Source organism: Salmo salar, chromosome 15 (genome assembly GCF_965601325.2).
Source record: "Salmo salar chromosome 15, fSalSal1, whole genome shotgun sequence".
Taxonomy (NCBI): domain Eukaryota; kingdom Metazoa; phylum Chordata; class Actinopteri; order Salmoniformes; family Salmonidae; genus Salmo; species Salmo salar.
Genome location: NC_138305.1, coordinates 40,758,678 through 40,779,282, shown reverse-complemented (window position 1 = coordinate 40,779,282; position 20,605 = coordinate 40,758,678). Strand labels below are relative to the sequence as shown.

The window sequence follows — 20,605 nt, the reverse complement described above, 5'->3', positions numbered from 1 at the left end:
AGGTCCTCCAGCACCTCCGCCAGTGCAACCAAGGTCTCCACTACTTGCCCCTCTTTCACCCGGTCCCAGTGGGATTTGTCTGGCCCTCCCTAGGGAGTATTATGGGACGGCTGCACAATGTCAGGGTTTCCTATTACAACTAGAGCTCTACCTAGCAACCGTTCACCCGGAGCCTTCGGACCGAGAGAGGATGTCCTCCCTTGTCTCATGCCTCTCAGGGAGAGCCCTGGAGTGGGCCAACGCCGTGTGGGGAGAAGGAGATGCGGCACTGGACCACTTCGTACATCTGAGGAAGGGGACGAGGAGCGCCCAGGAGTTTGCTCTGGACTTGCGCTGGCGTGGGATGGAACGATAGGGCCCTGATCGATCACTATCATTGCAGTTTGCGCGAGGACGTCCGTCGGGAGTTGGCCTGCAGGGACACCACCCTCACTTTCGATCAGCTGGTGGACCTGTCCATTCGGTTGGATAACCTGCTGCCTACCCGCGGACGTCCAGATCGGGATCTGTCGGTTCCATCCCCCAGCCCCACCGCTCCGACGCCCATGGAGCTGGGAGGTGCTGCGCTTAGGGAGACCGGAGGAGGTTCTGTTTCCTGCACCATTTGTGGCCGCAGAGGGTACACTGCTGGTCGGTGCTGGGGAGGTTCCTCTTGGAGTCGAGGCAGCAGGCAGGGCACTCTCGCGTCACCCCAGGTGTGCCGGCACCATGCTCAATGCTCACCCAGAGCTCTCTGTTGCCCACATGTTTTTGAACGTTACTTTTCCTGAGTTTTCCCCGCATTCCCAGCATAAGGCGCTCATCAATTCCCGTGCTGGCCCATCCGGATCCTTCTTTGGCATTCATAGTGGAGGTAGACGTGTCCGAGGCTGGGATAAGAGCCGTGCTCTCTCAGCGCTCAGTCACGCCACCGAAGCTCCACCCCTGTGCTTTCTTCTCGAAGAAACTCAGCCCAGCGGAGCGGAACTATGATGTGGGGGACCGGGAGCTGTTGGCTGTGGTTAAAGCTTTGAAGGCGTGCAGACATTGGCTTGAGGGGGCTAAACACCCTTTTCTCACCTGGACTGACCACTGCAACCTGGAGTACATCCGGGCAGTGAGGAGAGTGAATCCTCGTCAGGCAAGGTTGGCCATGTTTTTTACCCGTTTTGTGTTTACATTTTGGGAACCTGGTCTGTAGGACAGTGTAAAGGCAGACGCATTGTCCTGGCTGTATGATACAGAGGATCATACTCCCATACTCCCGGCCTCCAGCCTGGTAGCGCCGGTCGTGTAGGAGCTGAACGCAGACATTGAGCAGGCGTTACGTACAGAGCCCGCTCCCCTCCAGTGTCCAGCTGGGCGTCTGTACGTTCCGTCTGATCTATTGGGCCCACGCGTCACCCTCCTCTGGTCATCCTGGTATCGGTCGGACAGTGCGCTGTCTTAGTGGGAAGTACTGGTGGCCCACTTTGGCTAAGGACGTGAGGGTTTATGTTTCCTCCTGCTTGGTGTGCGCCCAGTGCAAGGCTCCTAGGCACCTGCCCAGAGGTAAGTTACAACCCTTACCCGTTCGCACCCATTGGTAGATTTCCTGATCGATCTTCCTCCGTCACGTGTGCGCGTTTAGTGCAGTTTAGTGCAGATGTATTGGAGGAGCTGTTTAATCTCACTCAATCCTACAGGGTTGTCCTGTCCTCCGACGACCTCTGCGTAGCTGTGCTGGTCCTGCTGTTGGGCCCTGTGGAGTGGAGGGGGGCCAGGTCTGGGCCGGGGGGCTTCCTCTCTGGTCTGGTAGAGGTGGTGGTCTGGGGTAGTAGGCTGGGTGGGGCCTTGAGGGTGCTTGTGGGTCTTTGGTGGTGCAGTGGTCTCTGGGTGGTCCTCTGTCCAGTTTGGCATGGGGTGTTTGTCTACCAAGTCCTTTAGAGACTTGGCAAACATCCCTACTGTCTGCTTCCTCAGGTGGGAGTGGTTGTGCAGATGCTCTGGGGTGATGAGCAACGTGCACGTTTGGGAGTAGGCTACACCCCCCCCCCCTCTCTCTCTCTCTCTCTCTCTCCCTCTCTCTCTCTCTCTCTCTCTCTCATATTAAGTGGGAGAAAAGTTTCAGTAGCATCTGACTCAGCTGGAGACACAACGAAATGCAATATTTGACTGCACATCCTCCCCCCAGCTCAATAATTAGACCAATAGAGAGCAAAGTTCACCGGTGCTCCTTGACATCCCTGCGGTGAGATGGTATAATTGGCTAGTGAAAGAGTGAAACTTGCCCAGGGTATGACATGTGTATGACATGAGTGTGCACAATAGCAGTGGAGGAAGTAGCCGGCCAACTTGAACACAAAATTATAAGTCAAATTCTATGCTGGAGCAATTAGTGAGAAGAACTTGAGGGGATTTGGAGCTGTTGGCCCTACGAAGGCATAAAGCATCGCGCTGATGTGTCCACCCCTGACACTGAATGGATTGGTTCTGGTAGTGTGGGCAGATAGGAAGAAGGGAGGATTATTATTGTTTTTAAACATGTGCATGCTTTTTCCTCAGACAAAACAAAAACTGATTCAAAAGGGGTGTGGCAGAGTTTTAACTGTTCCGCGAGGGACTCAAGTAGGATACGGAAGACTATCCTCGGTGAAAGGTGGCTATCGAGGAGGGGAAGACACTGTTCCGTTCGCCTACATACAAATTGACATTTCCTCGACCACTCATCGGTTTCCGGGTAACAGAGAAGTGAAGACAGAGGAGAGAGTTGCCCTAATGAGAAAAGGCCAGAGAGATGGGGGTGGAAGAGGAGAGAGTGGCCTACCTTGCAGACACAGGGCAGCTGGCAGGGGTCCTTGTTTAGGCTTCCATCTAGACTGCAGTTACAGCGGAGTTACAGTTACAGTTGGGGTAGCCACTGTAGCCGAAAGCACACCTGTCACACTGTTGTCCCCAGTAACCCTGCTTACAGTGGCAGGATCCAGCCGTGAGGTCTGTGGGACCAGACAGGGGGAGAGGCTTCAGCAATAAACATATGGCAGCTAGATCAGTGTATAGAGGAGAACTGTGGTGGGTGGTTAAGTAGTAGCATACCTCCTTCAGCCTGGGACTGGTCTGGGACACATGCTGGGGAGCCTGCTGGGTCACAGGAGCAGGGCTGACACGGGTCTAAGCTCTCTGGACTCACCTGGAGGGAACAGGGGAGCAGGAGACTCAGGCCAGGAAAAACTCTTAAACCTAGTCACGATACAAAGCTATAGATACAAAGTGAGATTGCTATTTAGTATTCACTAATATGCGCTTCAGTCATTGCTTGGATCCTAGTCAACTGGGATCAACAGTACCAGTACATACACCAGTGGTTCTGTAGTAGCCATCAGCACAGGTCTGGCATATACCACGGCTATGACAAAAATGTATTTTTACTGCTCTAATTAGGTTGGAAACCTGTTTATAATAGCAGTAAGGCATCTCAGGGGTTTGTGGTATATGGCCAATATACCACAGCTAAGGCCTGCATCGAGAACAGCCCTTAGCTGTGGTATGTTGGCCATATACCACACCCGTCGGGCCTTATTGCTTAAGTTTATCACTGTGTGGTCTTACTCTCACAGGCGTGATGATTTAGGAAGGTCCCAGCCATCCAGGGTTTCTGCTTGTAGCGGGGCAACAGGGGTCACAGTTCTCTCCACACGTGTTGTGTTCACACTCACAACTGAATTTCTGACAGTGGATCAAATGACGCCATGTTGCAGTGTCACCATCACTGAAGGAGAGACTCAGATCTTTTCACCCAAGAGACAACTGGAGCACACTTCACACGAGGGCTGCAGGTTAAAAAGCATTGTTTCCCTTTGATATTACTGTCAAACGGTACATGAACTGTGCCCATGGAGAGAAAATATTGCTCACTGTATGATTACAGTGTAGAGAAGGGGCCATAGAGAATGTAAGTTGACTGACATACCTTGGTCTGGTTGTTCAGGGGACAGGCTTTAGCATGATCATAGCAGCTACACATCCCTCCAACTGAAATGTCTTTGATAGAGTAGTAATACTGGAAATACAAACAACAACAAAAAACAAGTTGAGAAAAATGGAGATCACTGGCATGAATATTTCTATCATATACTGGCTACTTCTACAAAGCTACAGCACAGTCTAGTTTATTCAAAGACACTCATTGGTATTCAGTGTTTATTTCTGAGAGAGTGAGAGATAATTTCATCCACAATTTCATAATTTATGTCCCTTTGGTATGACTAAATTGAACAGTATTTTGTAAATGATAAATTCCTCGCTCAATATAAGCCCTGCAATCTGTCCGGTAATTATGTGTCACACAGGAGCTCACTGGGTGACTGATTGTGTAGGCCAAAGTCAACACATGATGAGGTGGATGTTGCTCAGAAAGGAACAGATTTCTTAATTATAGCCATTTTTAATTAAGACCCATCTGTCTGGTGAGCACAATGTAATCAACATGCCGCCATGGCCATTTCACCACTGGTGCTGGGTAGAAAGGAATACAGTAGCGGCTCACAGATAGAATACATGATGCTATATGAAAGTGATCGTGATGCGTGGTCATCAACACGTTGCTTCGTTCTAACCCGCCTGGTCACGATTGGATCGACATCGCGGGGATCGTTTAAGGCCAGGGTCATGAGGTTGACGTTGAGGGTTCTGATTCGCTGGAACTGTAGGCGGATGTAGCGTGCAGAGGTGAAGTTCAGTAAGGTTGGGGAGGGGTCATCGGCACTCGGCCTTCCATTGATCAGAGAGGTGTGGATCTATGCCCCAGGTGCAAATTGTGAGAGACAAAGCACCGAATGGTATGGATTCTTAGTAAGTTATACAGGAAAAGGGAGATCTTTAGTGACCTCTATTCAAGCTTTTCCTACACATATTTAACAAATACTGAATTCAATCTCTACTCAGCAAATCCATAAAACAGCCCCATAACAACATTTACAGCACTCTATTGCTGTGGTAAGAAAAAAATACATTATTAATGGATCTAGTAAGAAAAAAAGTGATTTGGTTGCAGCTATGAAGGGTTAACCGTGTCTGGTTGCTAATTAAGGCTGTGTGGTTAGCTTGGTTGTTTTTGAAGAAGTCGGGGAGAGTGACATTTCAATATAAGATCTGCGATGCTTTGACACCCGCCTACGACTCATTAGGATTTCGCTGTGATCACGCTTTACGCTTTCTGTCACTATCTAAAAGGAGCTGGCTGACAGGAGCTCCTGATTGTATGAGCAGAGCTGGGGGGGGGGGGGGGGGGGGGGAGTTTGGTGGCATTATGGACTGCACTGCTTCAATACTGTCAGTGAGAGCAGACTGTGCGATCAGTTATCACAATTAAAAGGAGTTGCTCTGATACACAGCTGATCAAGGCAGTGTTGCTGTTTGTGGAGTGAGCGTGTGTTGATGTGTGTGTATGCATTTCTGTATTCTTATTTGTGTGAGGTAGGCTTTCCTTATCCAAATCCTCAATGAAAACAAATATGGAAACCAGCACACCAGGTAATAAAATGTGCCATGTGCCTAGACTGTATGCCTAACTTGTAAACAAGATGTATAATGTTAAAACCTCTTAGAGATCCCTTATATCCCATTCCTGCTCGAATCCCGTTAACGGGATTGATTTGACAACATCCAGTGAAATTGCAGCGCGCCAAATTCAAGAACAGAAATACTCATAATAAGAATTCATATAACACACAAGTGTTATACATCAAAATACAGCTTCACTTCTTGTTAATCCTGCCGCAGTGTCAGATTTCAAAAAGGCTTTACGGCGAAAGCAGACCATGCGATTTTCTGAGGACAGCACCCCGCATACAAACACATGAAAATTATATTTCAACCAGCCAGGTGCGACACAAAAGTCAGAAATAACTATATAATTCATGCCTTACCTTTGAAGATTTTCTTCTGTTGGCACTTCAAAATGTCACAGAAACATCACAAATGGTCCTTTTGTTCGATAAATTCCTTCTTTATATCCCCAAAATGTCCATTTATTTGGCGCGTTTGATTCAGAAATACACCGGTTTCAACTCGCCCAACATGACTACAAAGTATCTAATAAGTTAACTGTTAACCTGGTCCAAACATTTCAAACAACGTTCCTCATCCAAACTTAGGTATCCTAAAACGTAAATAATCGATAAAATTTAAGACAGGATATACTATTTTCAATACAGGTTGAAAACAAAGTGAAGCGCGTTCCAGGTCGCGCGCACCAGAAGACTTGAGTCCCTTTGAGTGACACATGGAAAGGAAAGGAATACTTCTTCATTTCTCAAAGGAAAAACATCAACCATGTTCTAAAGACTGTTGCCATCTAGTGGAGGCCATAGGAACTGCAAGCATATTTCTATTAAAAAGGGATTACCATAGAAAACAAATGGAAAACACATTGAGCTCAAAAACTAATTTCCCTGGATGGATTGTGCTCGGGGTTTCGCCTGCCAAATCAGTTATGTTATACTCACAGACATTATTCAGACAGTTGTAGAAACTTCAGAGTGTTTTCTATCCAAATCTACTAATAATATGCATATCCTAGCTTCTGTGCCTGAGTTGCAGGCAGTTTACTTTGGGCACACTTTTCATCCGGATGTGAAAATACTGCCCCCTAGCCCAAAGAGGCAACTGTGTTGATCACAACTTAAATCACAAAATGTGAGAAGCTGGTGAGTGACTTCAAAGCTGACTGATGTAATTTCATTAAACCCCAACACAGCACTTAAATACTAATGTAGTTGGCAATCAAATGTTAGCAGCAAATGGCTTCCATTGAAGCAAGTGAATAAATGTGCTGGTGGTCTTATTTCATGTGGGCCATGGGTGAATCTAATATATTACAGTTAAATGTAATAAAAGTTGTATGTTGTGCATTTGAATTGAAATTGGATTGCAATTGGAAGTGTTTAACAAACATAATCATATCTACTTTAAAAATGAGTCCCTGTAACTCCCAAGTGGCGCAGCGGTCTAAGGCATTGCATCTAGAGGCGTCACTACAGACCCTTGTTCGATTCCGGGCTGTATCACAACCGACCTTGATTGGGAGTCCAATATGGCAGCGCACAATTAGCCCAGCGTCGTCCGGTTTAGGATTTGGCAGGGATAGGCTCTCATTGTAAATAAGAATTTGTTCTTAACTGACTTGCCTAGTTAAATAAAGGATAGATAAGAGTAGCTGTTATGCCACTGCTGACCCCTATGCCCTTTCAGTGATGCTATATGCTGACCCTTGACCTCTCCATTCTCTAGGGGTTGGATTTTGGAGTAGAAAGAGGTGCAGATGACCTCATCGTCGCGGGTGTAAGATGGCAGTCCGGTGCGGGGCAGAATGTTGAAGCGAGTGAGGCACTCGGTGTCCGTGATGGTGTAGTACTGCCAGGGGGGAAAAGGTCACCCCGTCCAGAGAACGCTCCAGCGCCCAGTTACCTGGCCTGGGGGAGTTGGCAGCCTTCAGGATCCTATATGCTATCTGGTACACCTTAGAGGGAAGTAGAATTCACATATAACTCAGAAGCTTAGCTTAAATAATTAATTGAATCTTGAAAGCCCATCCATTTTTTTATGTGTTCTTTTTTGTAACTTTTTTTTGTAAATATTTATATCTTATTTTAAATATATTAATATATTTTTATTGTTTATTATTTTCTTTGAAAGTCCTTCCTTTGTGTCCTGTGAATGTATTGGCCCCGAGATTCATATGAGAAGTTTCATATTCAGGTTAAGAAAACACATCTGCTCGTTCAATACGATACTGACACATTCATAGACAAGTGTAAGTCAGCTCAGTCATGTTTGATAGGAAAACCAGAGACAGTAAAATAAATAATCCTGTCAGGGAGCATGGTCAAGATTATCCTTATGAAGTCTCCACTCCTGTACAGTATTCTCTACAATATGGAGTCCTTCCTTTTACGTTTCCAATGGAAACACTTATGTACATGCTTTATCTCCGTCCTGGTACATTCAGAGACAGCCAAAGCTGATCTGCCCTCAGGTACTCCACCACTGAATAGCTGAAAAGACTAGATCATGGAAATAAAAGACTGGATCATGGGAATACATACAGTACTGTACCCTCGAAGGACACGCGAATTTCATCAAGCAGTAAATGACAGCTCCTCTAGAAAAACGAGAAGCACAGGGGAAAGGCGACATTCCACCTTATTTGACAAAACACACAGCTCTTTTGTCTCTGACTTCTTCTTGTTAATATGTCTCCCAACGACTCAGAAAAATAAACGACCATGGCACAATCAACATAAAAAATGACTCACGGTTTGCCTCTCATCTACAGTAGATAACTGTGTAGCGTTTCGGTGTTTACAATAGAGAGAGCGCCACTCAACCCAGTACTCATCCCCTGCACTGAAACCCAATAGGATTCTGTCCAGGTAGCAGGGGAAATCTCACAAAGCCTCATTGTTTCCTTGATTCAGATGGAGCAGGAAAGCAGGAAGGCTGGCTGATGGTGTCCTCACACAGCGTAAGGGGTAGGTGGGGGGGATGTTTTCCTTAATGTGCGTCCTACCTGACAGGTCGCTCCTACCAGGTGGCGTGGCGAGAATCCGTCTCTGCACCACGTGCTCTCACCACTGGTGTCCCCCAGGGCTCAGTTCTAGGCCCTCTCCTATTCTCGCTATACACCAAGTCACTTGGCTCTGTCATATCCTCACATGGTCTCTCCTATCATTGCTACGCAGACGACACACAATTAATCTTCTCCTTTCCCCCTTCTGATAACCAGGTGGCGAATCGCATCTCTGCATGTCTGGCAGACATATCAGTGTGGATGACGGATCACCACTTCAAGCTGAACCTTGGCAAGACGGAGCTGCTCTTCCTCCCGGGGAAGGACTGCCCGTTCCATGATCTCGCCATCACGGTTGACAACTCCATTGTGTCCTCCTCCCAGAGTGCTAAGAGCCTTGGACAACACCCTGTCGTTCTCCGCTAACATCAAGGCAGTGACCCAATCCTGTAGGTTCATGCTCTACCAACATTCGCAGAGTACGACCCTGCCTTACACAGGAAGCGGCGCAGGTCCTAATCCAGGCACTTGTCATCTCCCGTCTGGATTACTGCAACTCGCTGTTGGCGGGGCTCCCTGCCTGTGCCATTAAACCCCTACAACTCATCCAGAACGCCGCAGCTCGTCTGGTGTTCAACCTTCCCAAGTTCTCTCACGTCACCCCGCTCCTCCGCACACTCCACTGGCTTCCAGTTGAAGCTCGCATCTGCTACAAGACCATGGTGCTTGCCTACGGAGCTGTGAGGGGACCGGCACTTCCGTACCTTCAGGCTCTGATCAGTCCCTACACCCAAAGAAGGGCACTGCGTTCATCCACCTCTGGCCTGCTCGCCTCCCTACCTCTGCGGAAGCACAGTTCCCGCTCAGCCCAGTCAAAACTGTTCGCTGCTCTGGCACCCCAATGGTGGAACCATCTCCCTCATGACGCCAGGACAGTGGAGTCAATCACCACCTTCCGGAGACACCTGAAACCCCACCTCTTTAAGAAATACCTGGGATAGGATAAAGTAATCCTTCTAACCCCCCCCCCACCATCCCCCCCCCCAAAAAATATATAGATGTAGTATTGTAAAGTGGTTGTTCCACTGGATATCATAAGGTGATTGCACCAATTTGTAAGTCGCTCTGGATAAGAGCGTCTGCTAAATGATGTAAATGTAATGATTAAAGCGGAGTAGTGGAGTCTGGGGAGAAGGAGAAACGAGAGCTCTTAAGTTTGCAGGGCAGAGCGTGACTTGTTAACCACGGTCAAAACAAAAGTGTTGGAGTCACAACATGACCGTGTGGATTCCAAGCCAGGACTAGTTTCGAGCTACCAGCCCGGATACATCAGTGACAATAGAGTCAACGCCTGCTTTGCTGTAATTCTTTGCTCCTACTTACTAATCTCTAAGCATTAGTCACATTGACAGCCTTTGAAATAGTTGTGGGTAATTTTAAACATAACAACAACAAAAATCAGCCGATTTGGGAGATATTTGTTTGTTTGCACATATTCTTTGTTTTGATCAAAAATTAAGTCAGAGGAGGTTTGCTGTTCCTAAAAATCTGCAGTCGCTATAAAGAATCTGAATCTAGAGCATACATGACAAGGGAATAGCAGTAGTGTGTAAAGTAAAGTAGAAGTAAAACTTGGAAAACAGCAAAATAGAAAGGTCAGGTCTTGGTTCTGTGATAGATAACCTGCAAACGTCAACCATTTAAATTACTCTGCCCGAGCTAAAGAATAGAATGAAGATAACTGAGCGTAGGGAGACTATTTTCCAACTATCACAGAAGTGATAAAGAATATCCATTAAACCATCTCTTTAATTACTTTGAAATGAGGCCTATGATGCCAGAGAATTTTGAGGCGATATCTATACTATAGGTCCATTTTTATTTAAATCCACAAAGATGTAGGCTAGCTTTAGCTACAGATAAAGCTAGGTCGCGTCACTGTCATTCTCAACAGGAGGTTGAGGTGCCAGAGGTCCATGGTGTGGGTTTGTTCTGTGTGCCCAAAGGTGCAAAGAATAATCCCTACAATACGTAGCTAACACCTGATTTGTATTTCAAACTAAGTCCAGAGCCACTCACTGACAAAACACCTCCATGTCTACAAATAGCATACCAACTATCTGTCATGTAGAGTATGTGATTAGTTAGCTGTCATATATAATATAATTCAAACATGACCTCTGTGCTCACGTCCTGTGTATGAATAACACGTTTTTTCTCTGACTTAGACATACAGCATGATCGAAGGATGTCTATGTGGATTTCATATTTTTTATTTGGGTTTTTTCATATTATCAGACACAAAAACATACCAAAATGTTCCATAGTATTTATGCTCCTGATCAGATCTCCATCGGAGAGTCTGCGCTAAAGCCTTTGGAACATCAACTAATAACTGATTGGACCACGTCAGTCAAACTGGGCAAAAATACAGGGCATAATGACTACAATTCACAGTCTAATCGAAAAGTGGCCCAGACGCCAAGACACACACACACACACACACACACACACACACACACACACACACACACACACACACACACACACACACACACACACACACACACACACACACACACACACACACACACACACACACACACACACACACACACACACACACCTCCAACAGTGTCTGTCATTATTCAGATTTCCACTCCAGCAGGGGCTCCTGGATAACGAGGGGGAAATGAGAGCGCTGATGTCACGGGCGATAACGATACGTTCACACACATCACCAACAGCGCCAGTAGCACAAACTCATTTACCGCAGGAGATGACAGCAAGCACAGTGACTGGCCGCCGGGGAAATGTGCCTGAATGGAGCACAAATAGGATTACATTTTACAGGACACTGATGGCGAAAACACTTTGCATACAGGCCCATGGACAAAACTAGCCCAGCCATGAGGGAGGGAGTGACAGAACTTAATAGGGAGTTGTTCCTTGCCACTGTGCTTCTGCTTGCTTGCCCTTTGGGCTCTAGGCCGTGGTTACTGTAAATACCTTTGTGACAAATGTTGTTGTAAAAAGGGCCATAAAGGCAAAACACAAATTGGATGTTGGGTGTTTACTGTTGGAATCAGTGGATATCAATTAAATTATTCTCAATCAATGTCTACTGCATGCAACTACTGATTAATCCATATTCATGGTGAAATAGTAGAACCTTGGTAAATAACCCTCATTATAAACTGGGTGGTTCGAGCCCTGACTGCTGATTGGCTAAATGCTGTGGTATATCAGACCATATACCATGTGTATGACAAAAAAAATATATATTTACTGGTCTAATTATGTTGGTAACCAGTTTATAATAGCAATAAGACACCTCGAGGGTTTGTGGTACAGTATATGGTCAATATACCAATATACCAGGTACTCCGCGTTGCGTTGTGCCTTTAGTCATGGTATATTGGCCATATATCACATCTCCTCAGGCCTTATTGCTTAAATATGCCATTATATTAAAAAAATGTTGAACAGATGGATTTGCTGAGGGGGAAAGCTATTTCCAAAAAGTAGGCCTATTATCTCAGCAATTGTTTACTCTTAATGTCATATGGGACATTACATAATTGTTTTACTTAAATCTAATCTCCTTGAAACTCCCTAATCTGCCAAACAGTTTGAGCTGGGACAATGTGTATAGTTAAAGTGATTCCATCACCGTGGTGACAGGCCAGACAGAGATGAGCATGGCAAAATTAGAATTGCAAAATTGCTGCCTCGACACTACTTGTGTCAGATTTCAATCGCTAATTAAACATGGGCAGGTATGATTTATGGATGCTTGATGCCCTCAGTGAGACTGTACCGCTCAGATGCAGTATTTGGGTCAATTCCACATGTTTATTACAGTTGAAGTCGGAAGTTTACATACACTTATGTTGGAGTCAATAAACTTGTTTTTCAACCACTCCACACATTTCTTGTTAAGAATAGTTTTGGCAAGTCGGTTAGGATATCTACTTTGTGCATGACACAAGTAATTTTTCCAACAATTGTTTACAGACAGATTATTTCACTTATAATTCACTGCATTACAATTTCAGTGGGTCAGAAAATTCCAGAAAATGATATCATGGCTTTATAAGCTTCTGATACGCTAATTGACATAATTTGAGTCAAATGGAGGTGTACCTGTGGATGTATTTCAAGGCCTACCTTCAAACTCAGTGCCTCTTTGCTTGACGTCATGGGAAAATCAAAAGAAATCAGACCTCCACAAGTCTGGTTCATCCTTGGGAGCAATTTCCCAACGCCTGAAGGTACCACGTTCATCTGTACAAACAATAGTACACAAGTATAAACACCATGGGATGACGCAGTCATACCGTTCAGGATGGAGACGCGTTCTGCCTCCTCGAGATAAACGTACTTTGGTGCGAAAAGTGCAAATCAATCCCAGAACAACAGCAAAGGACCTTGTGAAGATGCAAAAGTATCTGTATCCACAGTAAAACGAGTCCTATATCGACATAACCTGAAAGGCCGCTCAGCAAGGAAGAAACCACTGTTCCAAAACCGCCATAAAAAGCCAGACTACGGTTTGCAACTGCACATGGGGACAAAGATCGTACTTTTTGGAGAAATGTCCTCTGGTCTGATGAAACAAAAATAGAACTGTTTGGCCATAATGACCATCGTTATGTTTGGAGGAAAAAGGGGGAGGCTTGCAAGTCGAAGAACATCATCCCAACCGTGAAGAACGGGGGTGGCAGCATCATGTTGTGGGGGTGCTTTGCTGCAGGAGGAACAGGTGCACTTCACAAAATAGATGGCATCATGAGGTAGGAAATTTTGTGGATATATTGAAGCAACATCTCAAGACATCAGTCAGGAAGTTAAAGCTTGGTCGCAAATGAGTCTTCCAAATGGACAATGACCCCAAGCATACTTCCAAAGTTGTGGCAAAAGTTAAGGTATTGGAGTGGCCATCACAAAGCCCTGACCTCAATTCTATAGAAAATTTGTGGGCAGAACTGAAAAAGCGTGTGCGTGCAAGGAGGCCTAGAAACCTGACTCAGTTACACCAGCTCTGTCAGGAGGAATGGGACAAAATTCACCCAACTTATTGTGGGAAGCTTGTGGAAGGCTACCCGAAACGTTTGACCCAAGTTAAACAATTTAAAGGCAATGCTACATGTAAACTTCTGACCCACTGGGAATGTGATGAAAGAAACAAAAGCTGAAATAAATAATGCTCTCTGCTATTATTCTGACATTTCACATTCTTAAAATAAAGTGGTGATCCTAATTGACCTAAAACAGGGAATTTTTACTATGATTAAATGTCAGGAATTGTGAAAAACGGAGTTTAAATGTAGTTGGCTAAGTTGTATGTACACTTCCGACTTCAACTGTACATCCATAATTTGAGGTGTGTCCCAAATAGGGGTTGACTGTGTCCCAAATAGCTCCCTATTCCTTTTATGGTGCACTACTTTTGAACATGACCCATAGGGCTCTGGTCAAATGTAGAGCACTATGTAGGGAATAAGGTGCCATTTGGGACGCATTTCAGGCCTCCATGAACCAACTAAGCAGTGTAGGCTAGAGTCCAGGGAGCAGGCAGCACAGATATCAGAGAGACTGACGGGCCAGACAGACAGACAGACCTTGTTCAGTGATTACACAAGTCTCTCAGAAAGGTCATTGCTCTGTAAATGCTTTTAGACAATAATTATCGGCGAAGAGGTCTTCTTGTCTGGAAGAAAAGAGAAGAAATGGACTCGTCATCATTTATCTTATCTCCGTTCCATAATGAGACTTTCATTTTTCTGGTAATTTCAGGTCTGACTGAAAGGACATTTTTGTTAATTTACATTTAGCTTGTCATTGTGGGCACTCCTGATATGAAATACTATACATTCCCACCATATTAGTACACCATTAGGGAGAGACAATGTTTGAGTCCACATTTTCCTCATCCACATCTTACAACTGCATGCCTGATGAGTAATTAGCCATGTAAGAATAGGCCTGAACATGACCATGTTATAAGCAGATTCATACTCCTTATTGTGAATCAATTGGAAATGCTTTAAATTAATGATTTCCATCATAAATGGTAGAAAAACTATTAAACTGCGTAATCAAGAGGGCAACTTTAATCATTTAATGCTCTATAAGCAACGTTTCTTCATTAGCAGGCTCCTTACAGTTTCCATGGTTTCTAACTAGCAATGAAATGTCAGAAATAAGTAGCCTATGATTGAGAGTGTTCAATCATCTGATATCCAGCAGCTCTTAAGTGACAAGTCACACGCTAACTCATTGCTCCTATCTTCAAACACTGTCTCCTTAATTATAATGCTTTGTTTCATCTCATTGTTATTCCTAGAGCACCACCCGATTGAATATGCCATCGATGGGACTAACAGATGATGGCAGAGCCCCAGCATTAAGAACGGCATGGACTACCATTACGTCACTGTCACTCTGGATTTACAGCAGGTAGGCCCAGATCTGTTAGTGCTGTATAGCTAACTCCTCTGGTCGTTGTCTGGCATGACAATAACCATAGGAGTTGGCAAGATGGCACCAACAGATCTGGGACCAGGCTCACTGTAAATCCTATTGAAACTGTAAAGCCACTTGTCAGCCAACTTCCCAGACCCGGTCCACAGTGTAGCCTAATTTACTTGGCAGCCTTATGTGACACATACACGTTTGTTTAGTCTGGTTTGGATAGAGTGTTTGTAAAGATGCTGGCTGTAGACTTTGAAATGCTATGAGATATTATGTGTAACTCATCATGTGAGATGCACAAGTGGCTGAGAAGAGGGTTGTTGTAGTTGAACTCTGTGTAACCCCCATGGCTGTGTGACTATCTGAAAAAAACTGTTTTGGATTTCAAGCTCTCTCAGGAGAGGAACAGTACCACTGAATCACACCAACATTAGTTTTGTTTCCATATTCCCTCTGTCAATTACTTGACATGAAAAATAAATGAAAAGTTCCATACAAATATTTTCTTGGACACTGACACTACAGCTATCACTTTCTAAAATGGATCATTTTTTCTTACCAGCAACTCGCCCACTTCTTTGCACTCTTGCTCAACACAATATCTCAGTTGCAGTGAAAATGGCCTTTAGACTAAGAGTGCAGCCATCCTTAGAACAGTTTGAGATGAACCCTAGCGGAAACATAGCATGAAAGTAGTTGTCACGGGTATGTAGGGCAGGAGGAAGGAGCAGAGTCAAATGCAGGATGTGATAGTTCAGTAGGCCAAAGTTTAATGGCACTCAACACGCTAGGTGTATCAACAACACAGAGATCGCAGAAAACCCCAAAAGGGAAACAGGTAATCCAGATGAAGAGGCGAAAATACGCACGGGGCGCAACCCCGCTTAAATCGATACTCCAAATAATAAAATGCTGGAGCAACATACAAAGTACAACCACACTGCCCGCTGACAATCAAAAATAATCCCGCACAACACACAACACCCACAGGAACAAACTAAATACCCCCCCCCCCCCCCCCACTAATGACAGAAATGAAAACAGGTGCGGACTTAGACAGACAAAACACAACGAACACAGAAACATAGATCGGACCATTTTCTGTGGATACTGTGACAGTACCCCTCCCCTGACGCGCGGCTCCCGCAGCGCGCCGGCCTCGGGGTCGACCCGGAGGGCGAGGCGCCGGCCGGTCCGGACGGAGACGATGGAACTCCTGGAGCATAGTGGGATCCAAAATGTCCCTCACCGGAACCCAGCACCTCTCCTCCGGGCCGTACCCCTCCCAGTCCACGAGGTACTGCAGGCCCCCTACTTGACGCCGGGAGTCCAGGATGGCCCGGACTGTGTACGCCGGGGCCCCCCCGATGTCCAGGGGGGTGGAGGGACCTCCCGCACCTCAGCGTCCTGCAGTGGACCAGCTACCACCGGCCTGAGGAGAGACACATGAAACGAGGGGTTAATACGGTAATGTGAAGGGAGTTGTAACCTATAACACACCTCGTTTATTCTCCTCAGGACTTTGAACGGCCCCACAAATCGCGGACCCAGCTTCCGGCAGGGCAGGCGGAGGGGCAGGTTCCGGGTCGAGAGCCAGACTCTATCCCCCGGATGATACACGGGGGCCTCACTGCGGCGGCGGTCAGCGCTCTCCTTCTGTCGCCTGATAGCCCGCTTCAGGCACTCCTGGACAGCACTCTAGGTCTCCTGAGAGCGCTGTACCCATTCCTCCACCACAGGAGCTTCCGTCTGGCTCTGCTGCCAGGGCACCAGGACCGGCTGATAACCTAATACGATTTGAAAAGGTGACAGGTTAGTGGAGGAGTGGCGTTGAGAGTTCTGGGCCATTTCGGCCCATGGCACAAACCTCGCCCACTCCCCTGGCCGGTCCTGGCAGTACGACCGCAGAAACCTGCCCACATCCTGGTTGATGCGTTCTACCTGCCCATTACTTTCGGGTGGAAACCCGAGGTCAGGCTAACCGAGACCCCCAGCCTCTCCATAAACGACTTCCACACTCTGGAAGTGAACTGGGGACCCCGATCAGATACGATGTCCTCGGGCACCCCGTAGTGCCGGAAGACATGGGTGTATAGGGCCTCCGCGGTCTGTAGGGCCGTAGGAAGACCGGGCAACGGGAGCAGACGGCAGGACTTCGAGAACCGATCCACAACAACCAGGATCGTCGTGTTCCCCTGAGATGGCGGGAGATCCGTTAGGAAATCCACCGAGAGGTGAGACCAAGGTCGCTGTGGAACGGGGAGGGGCTGTAATTTCCCTCGAGGCAGGTGCCTAGGAGCCTTGCACTGGGCGCACACCGAACAGGAAGAGACATAGTGTCTTACATCCTCAGCCAAGGTGGGCCACCAGTACTTCCCTTTCAGGCCTCGCACTGTCCGTTCCACCCCAGGATGACCCGAGGAGGGTAAGGTGTGGGCCCATCGGATCAGGCGATCGCGAACACCAAGCAGAACGAACTTCAGACCCGCGGGACATTGGGGCGGAGTGGGTTCTGACTGAACCGCCCGCTCGATGTCCACATCCACCTCCCATACTACCGGCGCCACTAGACAGGACGCAGGGAGTATGGGAGCGGGATCGATGGTCCTCTCCTCGGTGTCATAGAGACGTGACAGTGCGTCGGCCTTCCGGTTCCGAGAACCCGGAATGTATGAAAGGGTGAACTGGAACCTAGTAAAGAACATAGCCCACCTGGCTTGACGAGGATTCAGTCTCCTCGCTACCCGGATGTACTCCAGGTTACAGTGGTCGGTCCAGATGAGAAAAGGGTGATGTGCCCCCTCAGCCACACTGTCAAAGCCTTGACCACGGCAAACAACTCCCTGTCCCCCACATCGTAGTTGCGCTCCGCCGGGCTTAGCTTCCTAGAAAAGAAAGCGCAGGGGCGGAGCTTCAGAGGAGCACCCGAATGCTGCGACAGAACTGCTCCTACCCCAGCCTCGGACGCGTCCATCTCCACTACGAATGGCAAAAAGGGATCCGGATGCGCCAGCACCGGAGCGTCAGTAAACAGAACCTTCAGATGACGGAAGGCCCTGTCCGCCTCCGCCGACCACCGCAGCCGCACCGGACCCCCTTTCAGCAGTGAGGTAATGGGAGCTGCCACCTGACCAAAACCCCAGATAAACCTCCGGTAATAATTGGCGAACCCCAAAAACTGTTGCACCTCCTTCACCGTGGTAGGGGTAGGCCAATTACGCACAGCCGTAACGCGGTCACATTCCATCACCACCCCTGTGGTGGAAATGCGATATCCTAGGAAAGAGACGGCTTGTTTGGAGAACTCACATTTCTCAGCCTTGACGTATAGGTTATGCTCCAGCAGCCGCCCAAGCACTCTGCGCACCAAAGCCACATGCTCGGCGCGGGTGGCGGAGTAAATCAAGATGTCATCGATGTACACCACCACACCCTGTCCGAGCATGTCTCGGAGAACCTCGTCCACAAAGGATTGGAAGACAGTGGGAGCATTTTTTAACCCATACGGCATGACGAGGTACTCATAATGGCCAGATGTGGTACTAAATGCGGTTTTCCACTCATCTCCCCCTCGGATACGCACCAGATTATACACGCTCCTGAGATCTAGTTTGGTGATGAAGCACGCCCCGTGGAATGACTCCACTGCCGTAGCAATGAGAGGTAGTGGGTAACTGAACCCCACTGTGATGGAATTCAGACCTCTATAGTCAATGCACGGGCGCAGGCCTCCCTCCTTCTTCTTCACAAAAAAGAAACTCGAGGAGACGGGTGATTTAGATGGCCGAATGTATCCCTGTCTCAAGGACTCAGTGACGTATGTTTCCATAGCCACCGTCTCCTCCTGAGACAGAGGATACACATGGCTCTTAGGAAGGACCGTGTCAGCTTGGAGGTTTATAGCACAATCCCCCTGTCGATGGGGTGGTAATTGAGTCGCCTTCATTTTACTGAAGGCGATAGCCAAATCGGCATATTCAGAAGGAATGTGCATGGTAGAGACTTGGTCTGGACTCTCCACCGTAGTTGCACCGATGGAAACTCCTACACACCTACGTGAGCACTCCCTCGACCACCCCTTAAGAGCCCTCTGTCTCCACGAAATCTGAGGGTTGTGAGTGGCTAGCCAGGGGATTCCCAGTACCACTGGAAACGCCGGGGAGTCGATGGGGTATAGGCTGATACGTTCCACATGACCCCAACGTCGTCATAACCAGTGGCACAGTAACCTCCCCCACTTCGCCGGAGCCTAGCGGTCGACTATCTAGGGCGTGCACAGGGAAGGGGTGGTCCAGCTGAACCAGGGGAATCCCTAACCTATTAGCGACCCCACTGTCCATAAAACTCCCAGCTGCACCTGAATCGACTAGTGCCTTATACTGGGAGTGAGGGGGAAAAAAATCGGGAAAACAAACGGAAGTGTACATGTGGTCGACAGGGGGCTCTGGGTGTGTATGGTGCTGACTCACCTGGGGGGGTCGATGTAGTGCTCTGCCTGCCCTCCGGACTCCTGGGTGGACCCCTCCAGCACCGGTCCGCAGTGTGTCCTCTGCGTCCACAGTGGGTGCAGGAGAGGCCCCCCCCCCCCCTCCGGTCTTCCTCGGAGCAGCTCCTCCTATCTCCATGGGCAGTGGAGCAGGAGGGCTGGGAGGTGGAATGAACAGACCCCGACTAGAACGTCCCCGGGTAGCCAGCAGGTGGTCCAGTCTGATGGACAAATCCACCAGCTGGTCGAGGGTGATGGCGTGGTCCCTACAAGCCAGCTCCCGGCGGACATCCTCATTGAGACTGCAGAGATAGTGATCCATCAGGGCCCCTCATTCCACCCCGATCCCGCGGTGAGAGTCCGGAACTCCAGGGCGAAGTCCTGAGCGCTCCTCGTCCCCTGTCTCAAATGGAACAGCCGTTCACCCGCCGCCTTGCCCTCCGGGGGATGATCGAATACCGCCCGGAAGCGATGGGTGAATTCCGGGTAGTCACCCCGAGCCGAGTCTGGGCCCTCCCAGACCGCGTTGGCCCATTCCAGGGCTCTACCCGTAAGACAGGAGACGAGGACGCTCACTCTCTCCTCGTCGGAGGGAGAGGGGCGGACGGTCGCCAGGTACAGTTCTATCTGGAGCAAAAACCCCTTACACCCAGCGGCCGTCCTATCAAACTCCCTCGGTGGCGTAATCCGAATCCCGATCGAGCCCACTTCAGGGGGTGTCGGTAGGGGCACCGGCTGAGCAACCGGAGCTGGTCTGGTAGGGGAGGTATCTCTCTCCCAGCTCTCCAGTCGGGCCAGTACTTGGTCCATCGCCGAGCCCAGGCGGTGGAGGAGGCTGGCGTGCTGCGACACCTGCTCAGCTACTGAAGGCGCTTCAGCTCCTGCTGACTCCATAATAGTTTCTGTGGTGCTGGATTCTGTCACGGGTATGTAGGGCAGGAGGAAGGAGCAGAGTCAAATGCAGGATGTGATAGTTCAGTAGGCCGAAGTTTAATGGCACTCAACACGCTAGGTGTATCAACAACACAGAGATCGCAGAAAACCCCAAAAGGGAAACAGGTAATCCAGATGAAGAGGCGAAAATACGCACGGGGGCAACCCCGCTTAAATCGATA

The 20,605-nt window shown here is 48.0% G+C and overlaps 1 protein-coding gene across 1 annotated transcript in view; it reads right to left on the bottom strand.

Annotated features, from left to right (window-relative positions):
- LOC106571517 (laminin subunit alpha-2) overlaps positions 1–20,384 on the bottom strand; it is a 156,590-nt gene extending 136,206 nt beyond the window's left edge. Inside the window, 10 exon segments of the mRNA XM_082961482.1 lie at positions 2,848–2,954; positions 3,055–3,148; positions 3,306–3,325; positions 3,568–3,624; positions 3,627–3,684; positions 3,929–4,018; positions 4,575–4,754; positions 7,234–7,380; positions 7,382–7,477; positions 20,199–20,384. Coding sequence (XP_082817608.1) covers positions 2,848–2,954; positions 3,055–3,148; positions 3,306–3,325; positions 3,568–3,624; positions 3,627–3,684; positions 3,929–4,018; positions 4,575–4,754; positions 7,234–7,380; positions 7,382–7,477; positions 20,199–20,384 — 1,035 coding nt within the window.
- Positions 20,385–20,605: the final 221 nt, after the last annotated feature.